The 18,884-nt window shown below is 36.1% G+C and overlaps 1 protein-coding gene across 5 annotated transcripts in view; it reads left to right on the top strand.

The window, feature by feature from the left end:
• NELL1 (neural EGFL like 1) overlaps positions 1–18,884 on the top strand; it is a 745,741-nt gene that overhangs the window by 716,650 nt on the left and 10,207 nt on the right. Inside the window, exon 18 of one of the 5 annotated variants that reach the window (XM_072969676.1) lies at positions 13,882–14,009. The exons of the other annotated variants lie outside the window; for them this stretch is intronic. Within the exon in view, the coding sequence (XP_072825777.1) occupies positions 13,882–13,911 (30 nt within the window). The 3' untranslated portion in view covers positions 13,912–14,009. Of the gene's footprint in view, positions 1–13,881; positions 14,010–18,884 lie in introns of those variants that run through there. 5 annotated transcript variants of the gene reach the window in all.

An 18,884-nucleotide genomic window follows, 5' to 3' on the forward strand; every position in this document is an offset into this window, starting at 1 on the left:
TAGAGAGGACAGAAAGACTAGTTTGTGGGTTATAACCTGAAGGCAAAATTTGTATGTGAGAAGGTAGAACAGAGAGATCTAGCGTACTAGTCCTAAGTGTATAGTCCTTATCAGGTATCAAAAGACTTCGTAAAGTGCCAGGTAGGTGTTGCAGACTATAAGATCTCTGTCTCACGTGCTCAACTTTATGGCTGAACAAAATAAATTGTGTTCCAATACAACTTTATTACCCCTAACCCCTTCCCTGATTCCTTTTGTTTCAATTACTGGTTTGTTTTATGTTCAAGATTCCACATATAAGTGATATCATATAGTATTTGTCTTTCTCTGTCAGACTTATTTCAATTAGCATAATGCCTTTCAAGTCTGTGCACATTGCTGCAAATGGCAGATTTTTCCATCCCATCCTTATATGCCACATCTTTAACCAGTCATATGTTGAGGGACACTCAGGGTGCTTATTATATACCTGGGCAATTGTAAACAATGCCACTGTAAACATTGGAGTCCATGTATCTTTTCGAAGTAATGTTTCTGTGCTTTTTTTGGATAGTATCCAGTAGTGGAATTGGTGAGTCATACGGTAGTTCTAGGTTTAGTTTTTTGAGAAACCTCCATGTTTTCCACAATGGTTGTCCCAATTTATATTCCAGACAGTGTACAAGGGTTCCCTTTTCTCCCCATCCTCACCAACATTTATTTGTGTTCTTTTTGATGATAGCTATCCTGACAGGTGTGAGGTGAAAAATCTCATTGTGGTTTTGATTTATTTGCATTACCCTGATGATTAGCAAAGCATCGTCTCACGTGCATGTTGGCCACCTGCATTTACTTTCTGGAAAAATGTATTCAGTTCTCATCTGCCCATTTTTAAATCAAGTTGTTTGATACAGAGTTATATAAGCTGTTGATAAATGTTGGAATATTAACCCTTTGTCAGTTACCTCCCTTGCAAATATCTTTTCACATTCAATAGGTTGTCTTTGCAGTTTGTCGAAGGTTTCCTTTACTGTGCAGAAGCTGTTAAGTTTAATGAGATCCCATTTGTTTATTTTGGTTTTTGTTTACATTAGGAGACAGAAAAAAATACTGCTTTGATTCATGTCAAAGAATGTTCTTCCTATATTTTCCTCTAGGAGTTTTGTAGTGTCCAGTCTTACATTTAGGTCTTTAATCCATTTTGAGTTGATTTTCCTATACAGTATTAAAGAATGTCAGTTTCATTCTTTTACATGTATCTGTCCAATTTTCCTCACATGTATTGAAGAGACTGTCTTCTCTATTGTATTCTGTTGACTCCTTTGTTGTAGATCAATGGGCCATAACTGTGTAGGTTTATTTCCAGGCTCTCCATTCTGTTGCATTAATCTGTGTGTCTGTTTTTGTGTAACTACCAGACTCTCTTGATTACCGTAGCATAGTCTGAAGTCAGGGAGCTTGATTCCTCCAGCTCTGCTTTTCTTTCTCAAGATTGCTTTGGCTTTTTGGTGTATTTTTTGTTTCTGTACAAATAGTTCTGTGAAAAGTGCCATTGGTGTTTTCATAGGGATTGTATCAAATCTGTATATTGCCTTGAATAGTATGGTTATTTTATTTCTTCTAAATCCAAGAATATAGTATGTATTTTCATTTGCGTCAGCCTCAGTTTCTTTCATCAGTGTCCTACCTCCCTAGGTAAGTTAATTCCTAGGTATTCTATTGTTTTCTTAGTGTCTAGAAATGCAACAAATTTCTATATATTAAATTGTAACTTTGCTGACCTTGTTGATGAACTCTAGTAGTTTTCTGGTGGTCTTTAGGATTTTCTGTGTAAAGTATCATGTCATCTGCACACAGTGACAGTTTTACTTTTTTCTTCCAGTTTAGATTTCTTTTGCACCTCTGACTCCTGTGACTTATGTTGAATAAGAGTGAACATTCCTGTCTTGTTCCTGGTCTTGGAGGCAATGCCTTCAGTGTTTCGTCATTGAGTATGATGTTAGCTGTGGGTTTGTCATATATGGCCTTCATTGTTTTGAGATACGTTTCCTTTATGCCCACTTTCTGGAGAGCTTTTTTATAATTGGATGTTGAACTTTAACAAATTGAAGAATATAATAGATGTAGGAAAAGCTTTTGATATTTAGATATTGCAAATTCCTTGGATAAATTCTATTTGGTTATGGCATATGATACTTTGCTAATATTTTATTGGGTATTTTGCATATATGTTCATCAGTGATATACTTGCCTGTTCTTTTCAATACCTTCATCTGGTGTGATGCTGGCCTCATAGAATGTGTATGAATGTTGAAGGATAGGTATTAACTAAATGGTCGAATTCAAATGTGAAGCCATCTGGTCCTGAAGTTTAGTTTCTTGGGAGTTTTAAAGTTTTAATGTCATCACAGGTAGTTGGTTGTTCATGGTTTGTGTCCCTTTTTCAGTTGATTAGTCTGGCTAAAAGGTTTACAGATGGTTTCTGGGGTTTTCAGTCAAATTTATTCTAGTATAGAAGGAAAACTGCCTCCACCTCTTTATCCAGTCTAAAATGTGTAATAATAAAACAGCAAATTTCATGTTACAATACTCACTGTTTATAGCTGCAATTGCATTATAAAACTGCATCAAAGCTTTTAGCTTCTATGGCAAAAGTGTGTGAAAATACTGCTTTGTCATTTAAGTAGGAATTGTTCTCACCACCCCAGCTGCCATTGAGAGCAAGCTCTGGATATGACCCCCCATAAACCTGTGGCCAGTAGGATTACTCACCAGTGATGACTGGGCTCAATTTTCTTCCCAAATCTGGATTCTATGGTGGTTGTGCTCAGTGAGCTGAAGTTTTCTAATGACATTCTTATTGAATTAATAGAGCGAGCTACCTGTGATATTTTCATTATTAAAAACTATTTTCTTGACAGTTAATAAAGATCAGAGCAGAAAACAATAGGACAGATTAACCAAATTGAGTTGCTGCTTTGAAAAGACATCAAAAAAGGGAAAAGACACAAATCATCAAAAGTGTAAATGAAAAAGGAAACATTGCAACTGATTGATAGTATAGAAATTCCAAGGACCATAAAATGCTATGAACAAATTTACTCCAACAAAAGGAAAAACCTAGAAGAAATGCAAAAAAAAATTTTTGCAACAAATAAGTTGCTAAAACTGAATCAATAGTTTACAAAATTTCCCAGTGAAGAAAAGCCCAGGACTAGAGAGCTTCCCTGGTCAATTTTACCAAACATTTAAAGAAGAATGGAGGAAGAAATCAAGATGGCAGAGTAGGGGAGGATAAGACTCACCTCCCCTGTTCACACATCCACTTGTGGAGCAAATCTCACTGAAACAAACTGGAGACTGGCAGAAAGACTGTTTGTTCTACAATGAAAGCTGTATAGGAAGACGCACACAGATTCAGGTAGGAAGGGAAGAGAAGCTATGAATCAGGACCTGCACTCCTAGGAGGGGAAAAAGAGAGGGAGATAACAAGTTCAGAGCTCCTTCCTGGGGACTAAGGGGTTTGAAGCAGAGACTATCAGTCTGCCTGAGGTCTGACACCAGGAAGACAAGTTCCCTTAGGTGACTTGCATACCAATGGGACTTACCGGAGGGCTGTAAGAGCCCAAGACTCAACGCAAGAAGAACGTAACACACAAGGTTACTTCCAGGAACAAGGGAGATCGAAACTTCCTGGGGCCCTGACTGATTTCCTACCACCATCCCAGTGCACTAAACATCCACTCAGGCCCTTGTAGCACTAGATCAGTTGCCCACTAGGGCAAAGGCTGCTGTTGCTCAGGACAGTGTGTAGATGAGGTAGGCTATAACCCAGTATTTCATCTGAACAGGGCAAGAGTAGTCACTGTTTGTGCTCCTGTAGACAGTGGATCAGGAGCTGTATGAAACTCTGACTGGCACACCAGGACCATCCTGATGCGTACCCCAGCTGGAACCAAACACTGCCGCCCTGTTCTCCTGGGCAAAGGTACCAGTGCTAGGGGAGAGGAGAGAGAACACTTGGAGGGAATAGAATCTTCTCTGACCTCACCCCCAATAAGGGAGTGACAACTGCTGAGCATTAAAGAATTTCCAACTCACACCTAGCTCTGACTGTACGTATTTCAGCTCCTACCCTTACCAAGGGGATAGCTACCCACACACCCTGGAATATGTGACCTGTGCTTACCTCATATCCAGCTCTCCCACCAAAGCCACTGAGCCAATGCAGACTGCATACAAATGCTTCCACACAAGGACACCCTTTCAAGACTGGGATACGTAGCTGTTTCTCTGTCTCTATGAAAGTTAAGAAAAATTTGCTTCAATGGAAAGAACAGGTTGGGGAAAACAAATAACTGGTAAATTATTTAAAGCCTTGAAAGCATCAGTAATAAGAATGCTAACTGAACTTGGAAAAGAATAGATGAACACAGAATTTTAACAAGGAATTGAACATACAAAAAAAGAGTCAGATGAAGAATACAATAACTGAAATGAAAACACAGTAGAAGGAATTAACAGCAGATTAGGTGATATAGAAGAATTCACAAGTGATCTGGAAGACATAATAATGGAAATCATCCACTTAAATGAAGGAAGAAGAAAAACAGATTTTTAAATGAGGACATTTTAAACGATCTCTGAGGCACCATCAAGCCAACTAACATTTGCACCACAGGGATCCAAGAAGAAGAGACAGAGAAAGGAGTTGAAAATGCATTTGATGAAATCATGGCTGAAAAACCTCTCAATCCTGAAGAAGGAAATCCAGGTACAGGAAGTACAGTGTCCTAAACAAGATGAACCTAAAGAGACTTATGCCCAGACAAAGCAGAATTAAATTATAAAAGATAAAGGGAAAACCCTGAAACTTAGGATACTCTACCCAGCAAGATCAATATTTCAAGTTGAAGCAGAGACAAAGCACTTCTTAGACAAGCAAAAACTAAACGTGTTCATCAGCATTAAACCTATCATAAAAGAAGTGTTAATGGGGTTTTCTCTAAGTAGAAAAGGATACAATGAGAAGAATAGGAAAGTAAAAAATCCCACTACTAAAGGCAAATATATGTAGTAAAGGCTCTGAATCAACTGCTTAAATAAGCTGGGACAAAGATTAAAACAAAAATTAGAAAATCAATTATAACTACAATAAACAGTTAAGGGATAAACACGAAGATGTAAAATGTAACATCAAAAACAAAATGATGGGGAGGGGATTATAACATGTAGATCTTTTACAAAGTGTTTAAACTTAAACGACTATGAATTTAAACAAGTAGATACAGTTATACATCAACATACATAAACCTGATGGTAATCACAAATCCCAAGCCTATAATCGATATACAAAAATGAGAAAGGAACACTAAAGACAATTAAACAACCAGAAAACAAGTTTATAAATAATGACTTTAAATGTCAATTGGCTAAATGCTCCAATGAAGGACATAGGGTAGCTGATTGGATAAAAATACAAGACCCATTTACATGCTGCTTACAAGAGACTCACTTTAGAGATAAATATGCATGAAGATTAAAACTCAGGGGATGTAAAATATATTTCATGCAAATAGAAATTATAAGAAAGCTTGGGTACAGTACTCATACCAAAGTAGACTTTAAACCAAATCTATAACAAAAGACAAAGAAGGGAATTATATAATGATAAAGAGAGCAATACGAGATGATATTATACTAATTAACCTTTATGTACCCAATATAGGAGCACCTAAATACATAAAGCAAATACTAAGACATAAAGGTAGAAAATGACAATGATGCAGTAACAGTAGGGTACTTTAACACCCCACTTACATCAATAGACAGATCACCAACACAGAAAATCAGTGCAGAAACTGTAGTCTTAAATGACACATTAGATTAGTTGGATTGAATAGATATTTACAGAACATTACATCCAAAATCATCAGAATAAACATTCTGTACAAGTGCACATGAAACATCCTATAGGAGAGAGCACATGCTAGGTCAAAAACTACTCTCAACAACTTTAACACAATAGAAATTTTATCAAACTTTTTTCCTGACCATAATGTTCTAAAAGTATAAAATCAGTTACAGAAAGAAAATGAGAAAAACCACAAACACATGAAGACTAATCAACATGCTACTAAAATCAACATGCTACTAAAAAAACAACTGATGAGTGAAATAATCAAGGAGGAAATCAAAATATCCTAAGATACATGAAAATAGAAATAAAATTTTCTAAAATATATGAGATGCAGCAAAAGTAGTTCTAAGAGGGAAGTTTATAGCAATACAGGTGTGCCCCAGGGACTAAGAAAACTCACAAACAACATTATGTACTATCTCAGGAACTAGAAAAATGTCAGCAGAAGGAAGGAAATAATAAAAATCAGTGAGGAAATAGAGACCAAAATAAAATAAAGACCAATTAAATCAACAGCTGTTTTTTTTTAAGATAAACAAAAGTGAAAAATCTTTAGATAGACACATGAGGAAAAAAAGAGATAGGACCCAAGTAAACAATAAATGAAAGAAGAGAAATAAAAACTAATATTACAGAGATTCAAACAATCGTAAGAGAATCCTATGAAGAATTACATGCCATCAAATTTGACAACCCAGAATAAATGGAGAAATTTCTAGAAATACACAACCTGTGAAGACTGGATCAGGAAGAAATAGACAATCTGAATAGAATGCTTACTAGTAGTGAAATTGAATTAGATTAAAAAAAAAACCTCCCAACAAACAAAAATTAAGGACTAGATGGCTTCACAGGGAAATTCTACCAAACATATAAAAAAAGATAATACATATCCCTTTCAAATTATTTCAAAAAATAGAAGAGGAGGGAACACTCAAAAATTTATTTTATGAGGCCACAATCACCCTGACAGTGAACCAAAGACACTACAAAAGAAGTTAATGACAGGCCAATATGTTTGATGAATACAGATGTAAAAATTCTCAACTATATATCAGCAAACCAAATTTAACAATACATAAAAAGGATCACCAGCCATAATCAAGTGAGATTTATTCAAAAGATGCAAGGATGGTTCAATAAATAATAATAATTGCAAAGTCAATGTGATACACCATTAAAAAAAGGATAAAAAATCACATAATCTCAGTAGTTGCAAAAAAGGTATTTGAGATGATTCAGCATACATTCATGATAAAAATTCTCATCAACAGGTAACAGGAAATGGTAAACAGGAAACATATCTCAACATAATAAAGAAAGACCATTTATGACAAACCCACAGTTAAACATCATACTCAGTGGTGAAAAGTTAAAAGCTTTCCCTCTAAAATTGGAAGCAAGATAAAGATGCCCATTTCTCACCATTTCTACTTACCATGGTATTGGAAGTCTTGGTCACAGTAATCAGACAAGGAAAAGAAATAAAAGGCATTCAAATTGAAAGGGAAGAAGTAAAACTTTCACTATTTCCAGGTGAAATGATACTACATTAAAAGAAACATCAAGTCACAACCAAAAAATTATTAGAACTAATAAATGAATTCAGTAAATTTGCAAGATACAAGATTAATATACAGGAATATGTTGAATAACAATGAAATAATAGAAAAGAGAAATCAAGAAAGCAACCTTGGATCACCTCACAACAATCAGAATGGTCATTACTAAATTAGTCCACAAACAATAAATGCTGGAGAGAGTGTGGAGAAAAGGGAACCCTCTTACACCATTGGTGGGGATATAATTTGGTGAAGCCACTATGGAAAACAATATGGAGATTCCTTAAAAAACTAAAAGTAGAGTTATCATATGATCCATCAGTCGCATTCCTGGGCACATATCTGAGAAGACTCTAATGTTCACAGCAGGACTATTTACAATAGCCAAGACAGGAGGAACCTAAATGTTGCTCAACAAATGACTGAATAAAGAACCTGTGTATATATACACACACAGGAATACTACTCAGCCATAAAAAGAATGAAATCATTCCATTTGCAGCAACATGGTTGGACCTAGAGATTATCATACTAAGTAAACTAAGTCAGACAGAGAAAGACAAATATCATGATATCACTTAATATGGAATCTAAAAAAAGTGACACAAATGACCTTACTTACAAAATAGAAACAGACTCACAGACATAGAAAACAAACTTATATTAAAAAAAAGTTAAAAAAAAAAAAACAAACTTACAGTTACCAAAGGGGAAAGGTAGAGGAGGGATAAATTAAGAGTTTGGGATTAGCAGGTACAAACTACTAATATACAGAATGGAAAAACAAGGTACTACCGTATAGCACAGGGAACTTTATTCAATAGCTTGTAATACCTATAATGGAAAAGAATATAAATATTCATTTATATATATGTGAATCACTATGCTGTACCCCAGAAACTAACATGACATTGTAAATCAAGTATACTTTAATTAAAAAATAAGAGAGCCACCTTGTTTAAAATCACATCATAAAGAATATACTACTAGGAATATACCTAACTAGGGAGGTGAAAGAGCTGTACTCTGAAAACTATAAGACATTGATGAAAGAATAGATGATACATAAGAATTGAAAGATATCCCTTGTTCATGAATTGGAAGAATTAATACTGTTAAAATGTCCATACTACCCAAAGCAATCTACAGACTTAATACAATCTCTAGCAAAATACTCCATGACATTTCACAGTACTGGAACAAACAATCCTAAAATTGATTTGGAACCACAAAAGATCCCCAATAGGCAAGGCACTCTTGAGAAAAAAGAACAGAAGTGAATGTATCATGCTCCCTGACTTCACACTATACTACAAAGTTATAGTATTCAATACAGTATAATACTGGCACATATACCAACACATAGATCAAAGCAACAGAATGCACAGCACAGAGATAAACCCACACACTTAAGATTAATTAATCTACAACAAAGGAGGGGAGAATATACAATGGAGAAAAGACAGTCTCTTCAAGAAGTCGTGCTGGGAAAACTTGACAGCTACATGCCAAGGAGTGAAATTAGAATATTTTCTCATACCACTTAGAAAAATAAACTCAAGATAGATTAAATACCCATGTGTAAGATCTTAAACCATAAAACTCCTAGAAGAAAACATAAGCAGAACACTCTTTAATGTAAATCATAGCAATATAGTTTTGCAGTCTTCTCAGGCAAAGGAAACAAAACAAAACAAAAATCCAAATTAAAATAAAATGCTACCTAATTAAACTATAGATCTTTTGCACAGCAACTGAAACCATCAACAAAAGACCATCTACAGAATAGGAGAAATATTTGTAAATGATATAACTGGTAAGGGGGTTAGTATCTAGAATACATAAACTATTGCTTGTACTACTTACTATCAAAAAAACACAGATAATTCAATATAAAAATGGGCACAAAAACTGAATAATTTTTTCCAAAGAAGATATATAGATACAGATATAGATATCTCCCCAACTGGCACATAATAAAGATCTTTAATATCACTAATCATTAGAGAAATGCAAAGCAAAACCACAATGAGATATCACCTCACACCTCTCAGAAAGGCTATCATCAACTAGATCACAAATAACAAATGTTGCTGAGGATGTGGAGAAAAGGGCAACCTAGTACATTGTTGGTGGGAATGTAAATTGGTGCTACCACTATGGAAAGTTGTATGGAGTTTCCTCAAAAAATCAAAAGTAGAACTACCATGTGACCCAGCAATTCTACTCCTGGTTACGTATGTATGTATGTATGTATGTGTATATATATGTAAACTGTGCACATTTTACTGATATACAAGCAAAATATAACCATTGCCCTCAAATGACTCACTTATATATTTATTTTAAACAGAAACTAAGAAAAATAATGGTAGCTATGACATGAAAATAATAGTAGCTATGTGATATGTTTATATATATATATATCACAAATATATATATACACACATCACAGATATATATGTGATATCTGTGTGTGTATATATATATGTATATCTCAGTCTCACAGATATATATATACACACACACACATACATACATGCATATCACATCTTTATACATTCATCTGTTAATGGATACTTAGGTTGTGTCTGTATCTTCACTACTGTAAATAATTCTGCTGTGGACATTGGGGCATGTGTATCTTCTCAAATCAGTGTTTCCATTTTCATCAGATATATACCCAGGAGTACACCTGAAATTAATGTCAAAAATCAAATATACTTCAATTAAAGTAAAGAAAGAAAGAATACAGGAAAGAAAAGTTAACAAACTCTTCCCAAAAAATTGAAGAGAAGGGAACACTCTCAAACTCTTTTTACAAGAGCAGCATTATCCTGTTACTAAAACCAGAACAGGACCCTGTAGAAAAGAAAACTACAGGCCAGTATCTCTCATGAATATAGATGCAAAAATGCTCAGTAAAATATTAGCAAACCAGATTTAGCAGCACATTAAAAAGATCATTCAACCATGACCGACCATGGCCAACTGAGATGCAAGGTTGATTAAACATACACAAAATCAACCAATGGGATACATCACATGAATATAATTAAAGAACCATATGGACATCTCAGGAGAAGCAGAAAAGCATTTGACAAGATTCAGTATCTCTTCATAATAAAATCTGTTAATAAATTAGGCCTGGAAAGAACATGTCTCAACATAATAAAGGCCATACATGACATAAGTCCATAGCTAAGAGCATATTCAATGTTAAAATGTTGAAAAATTTCCTCTAAGATCAACAAGGATGCCCATCCTCATCATTCCTATTCAACATGGTACTAGAAGTCCTAGCTAGAGAAATCCAGCTTTAAAAGCAACCAAAGTTATCAGAATTGGAAAGACAGAAGAAAATTGTCTATTTGCAGGTAACATAATTTTATTATAGAGAAAAATCCTAAAGACTATCAAAAACTTCTTAGATCTAATAAATCCAGTACATTGGCAACATATAAAATTACCATGTAAAACTGAGTAGCATTTCTATAAACTAACAATGAATTCTCTAAAAAAGGAATAAATTGATTCCATTTACAGTAGCATCAAAAACAACAAAATAGGAATGAATTTACCTAAGTAGGTGAAAGAGGTCTACTCTGAAATCTACAAGACACTGATAAAAGAAATTACAAAGAACTCATACCAATCCTTCTCAAACTCTTCCAGAAGATTGAAAAGGAAGGAATACTCCCAAACTCATTCTATGAAGCCTCCATCACCCTGATACCAAAACCAGGCAAAGACACTACCAAAAAAGAGAATTATAGACTGATATCACTGATGAACATAGATACCAAAATCCTCACCAAAATATTAGCAAATAGAATCCAACAACACATAAAAACGATTATACATCATGACCAAGTGGGGTTCATCCCAGGGACACAAGGGTGGTTCAACATATGCAAATCAATGTAATACATCACATCAACAAGAGTAAGGACAAAAACCACATGATCATCTCAATAGATGCAGAAAAAGCATTTGATAAAATTCAACACCCATTTATGATAAAAACTCTCACCAAAGTGAGTATAGAGGGAACATACCTCAACATAATAAAAGCTATATATGACAGACCTACAGCCAGCATAATACTCAACAGTGAAAAACTCAAAAGCTTCCCACTAAAATCTGGGACAAGACAAGGATGCCTACTATCACCACAGTCATAGAAATCCTAGCCAGCAATCAGCAATCAGGCAAGAGAGAGAAATAAAAGGGATCCAAATTGGAAAAGAAGAGGTAAAAGTGTCACTGTATGCCGACGACATGATACTACATATAGAAAACCCTAAAAGGTCCACACAAAAACTACTAGAGCTGATTGAAGAATTCAGCAAGGTAGCAGGTTACAAGATTAATGTTCAAAAATCAGTTGCATTTCTTTACACTCACAATGAATCAACAGAAAAAGAAAGTAAAGAAACAATCCCCTTTAAAATACCTTGGAATAAATCTAACCAAGGAGGTGAAAGAATTATATACAGAAAACTATAAACCATTGATGAAGGGAATTAAAGACAACTTAAAAAAATGAAAGGATATCCCATGCTCTTGGATTGGAAGAATCAATATTGTTAAAATGGTCACACTGCCCAAGGCAATCTACAGATTTAATGCAATCCCTATCAAATTACCCAGGATATATTTCACAGAAGTAGAACAAGTCATAATAAAATTTATATGGAACCATCAAAGACCTAGAATTGCTGAAGCATTACTGAAGAGAAAGAAAGAGGCTGGAGGAATAACTCTCCCAGTCTTCAGGCAATACTATAGAGCTACAGTCATCAAGACAGCATGGTATTGGTACCAAAACAGACATATAGACCAGTGGAACAGAATAGAGAGCCCAGAAATGAACCCACAAACTTTTGGTCAACTAACCTTCGACAAAGGAGGCAAGAATATACAGTGAAGTAAGGACAGTCTCTTCAGCAAATGGTGTTGGGAAAACTGGACAGCAGCATGTAAAGCAGTGAAGCTAGAACACTCCCTTACACCATATACAAAAATAAACTCAAAATGGATCAAAGACTTAAACATAAGACAAGATACAATAAACCTCCTAGAGGAAAATATAGGCAAAACATTATCTGACATACATCTCAAAAATTTTCTCCTAGAATAGTCTACCCAAGCAATAGAAATAAAAGCAAGAATAAACAAATGAGACCTAATGAAACCACAAGCTTCTGCACAGCAAAGAAACCCATAAGTAAAACAAAAAGACAACCTATGGAATGAGAGAAAATTTTTGCAAACGATAGAACCAACAAAGGCTTGATCTCCAGAATATATAAGCAGCTCATACGACTTAATAATAAAAAAACAAACAACCTAATCCAAAAACGGGCAGAAGACCTAAACAAGCAGTTCTCCAAGGAGGACATACAAATAAATGATCAATAGGCACGTGAAAAAAATGCTCAATATCACTAATTATCAGAGAAATGCAAATCAAAACTACGATGAGATATCACCTCACACCAGTCAGAATGGCCGTCAATCAAAGATCCAGAAATGACGAATGCTGGAGAGGATGTAGAGAAAAGGGAACCCTCCTACACTGCTGGTGGGAATGCAGGTTGGTGCAGCCACTGTGGAAAACGGTATGGAGATTTCTCAAAAGACTAGGAATAGACTTGCCATATGACCCAGGAATCCCGCTCCTGGGCATATATCCAGAAGGAACCCTACTTCAAAATGACACCTGCACCCCATTGTTCATAGCAGCACTATTCACAATAGCCAAGACATGGAAACAGCCTAAATGTCCATCAACAGATGACTGGATAAAGAAGAGGTGGTATATTTATATGATGGAATTCTATTCAGCCATAAAAACCGACAACATAATGCCATTTGCAGCAACATGGATGCTCCTGGAGAATGTCATTCTAAGTGAAGTATGCCAGAAATAGAAAGAAAAATACCATATGATATCACTTATATGTGGAATTAAAGAAAAAGCATAAATACAAAACAGAAATAGACTCATAGATATAGAATACAAATTTGTGGTTGCCAAGGGGGCAGGGGGTGGGAAGGGATAGACTGGAATTTCAAAACTGTAGAATAGATAAACAAGATTATGCTGTATAGCACAGGGAAATATATACAAGATTTTATGGTAGCTCACAGAGAAAAAAAATGTGACAATGAATATATATATGTTCATGTATAACTGAAAAATTGTGCTGTACACTAGAATTTGACACATTGTAAAATGATTATAAATCAATAAAAAATGTTTAAAAAAGAAATTAAAGATACTAACAAATGGAAATGTATTCCATGTTCATGGATTGGAAGAATATTTTTTAATTGTCAGTACTAATGAAAACCATCTGTAGATTCAACGCACTCTCTAGCAACATTCCAATGGAATTTTTTTTTTTTTTACAGAACTGTGTGAGAAAAATACTCTTTTACTGACATGAGGAAATGGTTATTAGCCAGACATACTGTGGTAATCATTTGACAATATATGTAACTGAAACCATCGTGCTGTAATGCCGTAAACTTATACACTGATATATACCAATTATTTCCCAATAAAACTGGAGCATACTTTTCTTGACTGTTATCATGTAATTCAAAACCCACAGTGAACATGGCCATTGTTCTGAAGCATGTTAAAGTCTAAGAGGGGCCTATTTGGCATTTTCACATACTTGATGAGATGTGAAATTACTTTATTTTCCACTAACCTGAAGGCTATGCATTTATTCATTTTTTTAAACAGCACACAGAGAAACCTGACACTCTGATTGGGTCTCATTTCTTGTATATGCTTGCAAACAAATCTATCTCTGTATTTGTTGTTGCTCATGAAAGAGCCATGCGGGTTCCTGAGACCTGGTTCTTCATGTCTCGTGGAGAGTAATATTGTGGTCGGCTAAGCTAACCAAATGGTTTCATGCCATAGCTACCATTATTTTCCTTAGCTTCTATTGGTTAAACTAAATATATAAGGGAGTCATTTGGGAGCAAAGTATATCAGTGATTTAAAATCATGGAATATGAGCTGTAAGTCAAAGGCTTATTGTTGGAAAATTTCTAGGCTTTAGACACTTCTTTGTCCAAACTGGCTGACTTAATCTGACTCAAGTCACCTGCTCAATTAGAATCTCCTGTTCACTCACTCTAAATATGTGCATGCATATGTATATATGTGTAATCTTTCATCCCCAAATTTTGGAACATCATGATTTCTTATCATTTTTCCTAGTAATAGAGCCAGTGCACACAATTTGAGGGAAAGCACTTTTTAAACCTGTTACTTTAATATATTGGTAGCCAGCATGTCTCCTTTCCATTCTCCATAAAGAATGTAAAGCATTTAAAGATTTCCACTTTAGCTGGCAGTAAACATACCTCACAAGCCATGCCCTATTCAACATTGTTATCAATTAAGTAGATGAAGATTCTAAGGGCACCCTTGGTCTATCAAGTTTGCAGATGTCACTAAACTGAAGGAGGACAAACCATGATGATGATAGAAATGACATTTAGAAAACATTGTGACAGGAAAGAGAGATGATATGGATCTAACAAAGTGAAATACAATGTGGGTAAACACCAAGTTTTAAACTTGCTGCCCCCAAACAACTAGCTACGCAAGATGCAATAGGGCTTAATGAGGTTCCAATCTTCATGAAGCTCAATACAAGTCAACACTATGACATAACCAAAGTAAATAAGAAAATAAACATTGAAATCAGGCTGCATTAAAGAAAATGCAGTACATAAAACAAAGTAACCATGAGTTCCAATTCACTCTTTGTTGATCAGACCATTACTGAGGAAATTCATTTAGTTTAGTAATTCAGCAACCTCATTTGAGAAATGGAGATATAAATTTCTATTCAACTGAATTATTAGAATTAAATGTGATAATGCATATAAAAGACATGGCACAAAGAAAATGGTATATTTATGGTAGATGATGACAATGAAATGGAAATACTCAAAGCAGCAAGAATATTTAAAACTATGACTGGTCAAAAAATAAGATGTTTAATCCAGAAATGAGATGATTCAGTGGAGACATAAGTTTTCTTTTAAGAATAAAGAGTAAAGATGTGATCAAAGGGATTGGGAATTCTGTGATTACCAAGGCTATAGACAATGATCATGGAGATGGGCAACATAACGTCCAGTTTCTAACACTCAGAATTCTAAGTACAGAGTTGCATACTTTGAATACCTTCAATACAGGTGAGTTCAGGCTGAAGAGCTTTAAGCACAGAGACTGGATCAAGTTGGCACAGTAGAGAAAAATCACAGGTCACCTTCTCCCATAAATATACCAAGAATTATATTTACAAACCCACTGAATCACGCAGAACACCTACTAAAGTCTGGCAGAGTGTCTCTCGCTTTGAAATAAGGATTCTCATAGAATCTGGTAAGAAAAAAAAAGAAAAAATTGCTGCAGCACCAGCTCTGTAGGGCTAGAGTGGCATAGGAAGAAAGGCACCCTCAGACTGGGATGCCCCCTCTCCAGCTGGGAGGTCAGCAGGGACAAAAGCAGAACTTCGGAGGCTCGGAGGAGAAAGTGACAACCGCTTGGCAGACAGAACTAAGGGAAACTGACATGGAGGTTCCCTGTGATCCCCAGCTCTATATGCGAGCGAGCAGGGACAAGTTGGGACTGGCTGGTGGAGATGGGTGAGGAGCCCAGACAGAGGGATGGATCCCACTGCACAGAGGCAGCCTCAGAGGGCTGGAGGGTAGTGTGATCTCTGGCTAAGTGTGTGCAGAACAGAACAGCCTGGGACCCCGACTAAAAAGCACCACTGCCTGTGTGTGTGTGTGTGTGTGTGTTGCGGGGCAGGGTGCAACACAGCCGTTTTCTCTGCTTGCCTTCATTTTTGGTGTGTTCTGGAGAGAAGCTTTATTATAGCTATGGCTACACAGAGGCGGGGCTGAAAGGGGAAGCCATACCCAGCAGCCCTGCAACTTCACAGGCAAGACTGAGACTTCTTTACAGCCCCATGCAGAGAGGGATGATTTGTTTTCTCTAGAACACTTGTGGACCTGTGCCTCTGGGATAAACAGGCAGTGAGTGGAGTTCTGACTTATTGTGGGGGCAAGTATGGATATTTACAACAGGCTGGCATACCATACTGTGGTATGTGGAGGTGGTGCTGAGGTCTTCACTGACCCTGAGGCACACCACAGATTCAGGTGTGTGATTGCACACTTGCTATGGCAGGTCCTAGCACCTGACATTGGCAGATCTGCACTGGTGGTTCCTGGGGCTCAGAAGCCGGGGGACACCAAAGCAGGTGGCTGATACTCCCGCAGCTAGGGCAGGGACAAAAGCATCGTCCACAAAGAATATTTTGTAAGCCCACATAACAAGTGACAGACAACACCACAGAAGGCACTTCCAAGTGGACATCTCCTGCCTACTCTTCTTCCCAGCTGAAGTGCTTCAACTCTGCCTACTACATACCAGAGCCCAGAAATGAGTCTAGAAGCCTCTATTTCAGCAACAGGGGAAAGGACCAGGCACCTGTCAAGGCTGTGACAACCACAGAACAAAAAAGGAGGCCTGGCTCAATAACAACAATCAGGGCAGGCTCTGAACACAACACCTACCACATCCCCAATGAAAAGGATAACAGCCAACACTCATGGAAGAAAGATGTGGCAACCATCCATACTAAGAGCAGCCATTGCAACAAAATTACCAGATGCACACAGTCTACACGGAAATGCTCCCACTTTAAGTAAAAACAAACAAAAAATAAAATAGTCCTTCAAGACCACAGTAGATAACTGATACTCCTAAATCCACAGATCCAGAGAAATACAACTAAAATGAAGAAGTAGAGGAACTACTCCCAAGTAAAAGAAAAAGAGACATACCCTGAAAGAATGATCAGTAAAGCAGACCTCAATAGTCTACTAGATCATGACTTCAAAAAGGGAGAGACCAAAGCACTGAAGGAACTAAAAGAGACTATGAATAGAGACAGAGAATATTTTAAAAAGGAAATTGAAACTTAAAGAAGAGCCAATTAAAAACAGAAAATTCAATTGCTGAGATAAGAGCCAAGCTAAAGGCAGTCAAAAGCAAACTAGGTAATGCAGAGAAACAAATGATTTAGAAGACAGGGTTACAAAAGTCACCCAATCAGGATAGCAGACAGAAAAGCAAGTAAAAACCAATGAGAGCAATGTAAGGACCTAGGCAATAATATAAAGCATGCCAACCTACACATAATAGGGGTCCCAGAAAGCCAAGAAAGAGAAAAGCGGATTCAAAAGGTATTTCAAGAAATCATGACTGAACATTTTCCAAGCCTAAACAAGGCTACAGTATCCAAGTACAGGAGGCACAGAGGGTCCCAAATAAGAACCCAAACAGACCTACACCAAGACATATTATAATTAAGATGGCCAATTTAAAGATAAAGAAATGATTCTAAAGGCAGCAAGAGGAAAAAAAAGAAAAAAAGAATTAGTTACAAGGTAACCCCCGTGAGGCTTTCAGGTGATTTCTCACACAAACACTGCTGGCCAGAAGGGAATGGCAAGATATATTCAAAGTCCTGAATGAGAAAAAGCTGCAACCTAGGATACTCTATACAGCAAACTACCTTTTAGAGTGGGAAAGAAAGAAACTAAAAGAATTCAGCAATACTTAACTTATACTAAAAGAAATATTGAACAGTCTATTCTAAATGAAAAAGAAACAGGAAGCTATAAAAATGAGAAAGCCATAATTGGAAATGTGATAACTACAATGAGTTGCAAGAGAACAAACATGAAGATGTTAAATAAATAAATAAAAATAAAGGATATCAAACTCCTAAAGGGTGGGGGAGGGGAGCAAGAAAATATAGATTTCTCTTTTTTTTTTCCCCTTCTTTTTAGGATGTGTTTGACCTATATGACTATCAGTCTAAAGCAAACAGATATATTAAGGGGTTAACATACTTGAAAAACAGGGTAACCACAAATCAAAAGCATACAGTAGAGTCACAAAACCAAAAAGAAACCAAGCTAATAACAAAAGAAAATTATCAGAACACAAAAAGAAAAACAAAAAGAAAAAGAAAGGAACAAAGAAGAAATACCACATCAACTGGAAAACAAAGTTCAAAATGGCAACACACACACATCTATCAATAATTACTATAAATTTCAATGGACTAAATGCTCCAATCAAAAGACAGAGTTGAGGGGAGGGTATAGCTCAAGTGATAGACTGCATGCTTAGCATGCAGGAGGTCCTGGGTTCAATCCCCAGTAACTCCTCTAAAAACAGATAAACCTATTTATGCTCCCTCTCAAAAAAAAAAAAACTAAATATAAAAAGACAGTGGTAGATTGGATAGTAAAACAAAAACCTACTGTATGCTGCTTACAAAAGACCCACTTTAGAGTGAAGG

Source organism: Vicugna pacos, chromosome 10 (genome assembly GCF_048564905.1).
Source record: "Vicugna pacos chromosome 10, VicPac4, whole genome shotgun sequence".
Taxonomy (NCBI): domain Eukaryota; kingdom Metazoa; phylum Chordata; class Mammalia; order Artiodactyla; family Camelidae; genus Vicugna; species Vicugna pacos.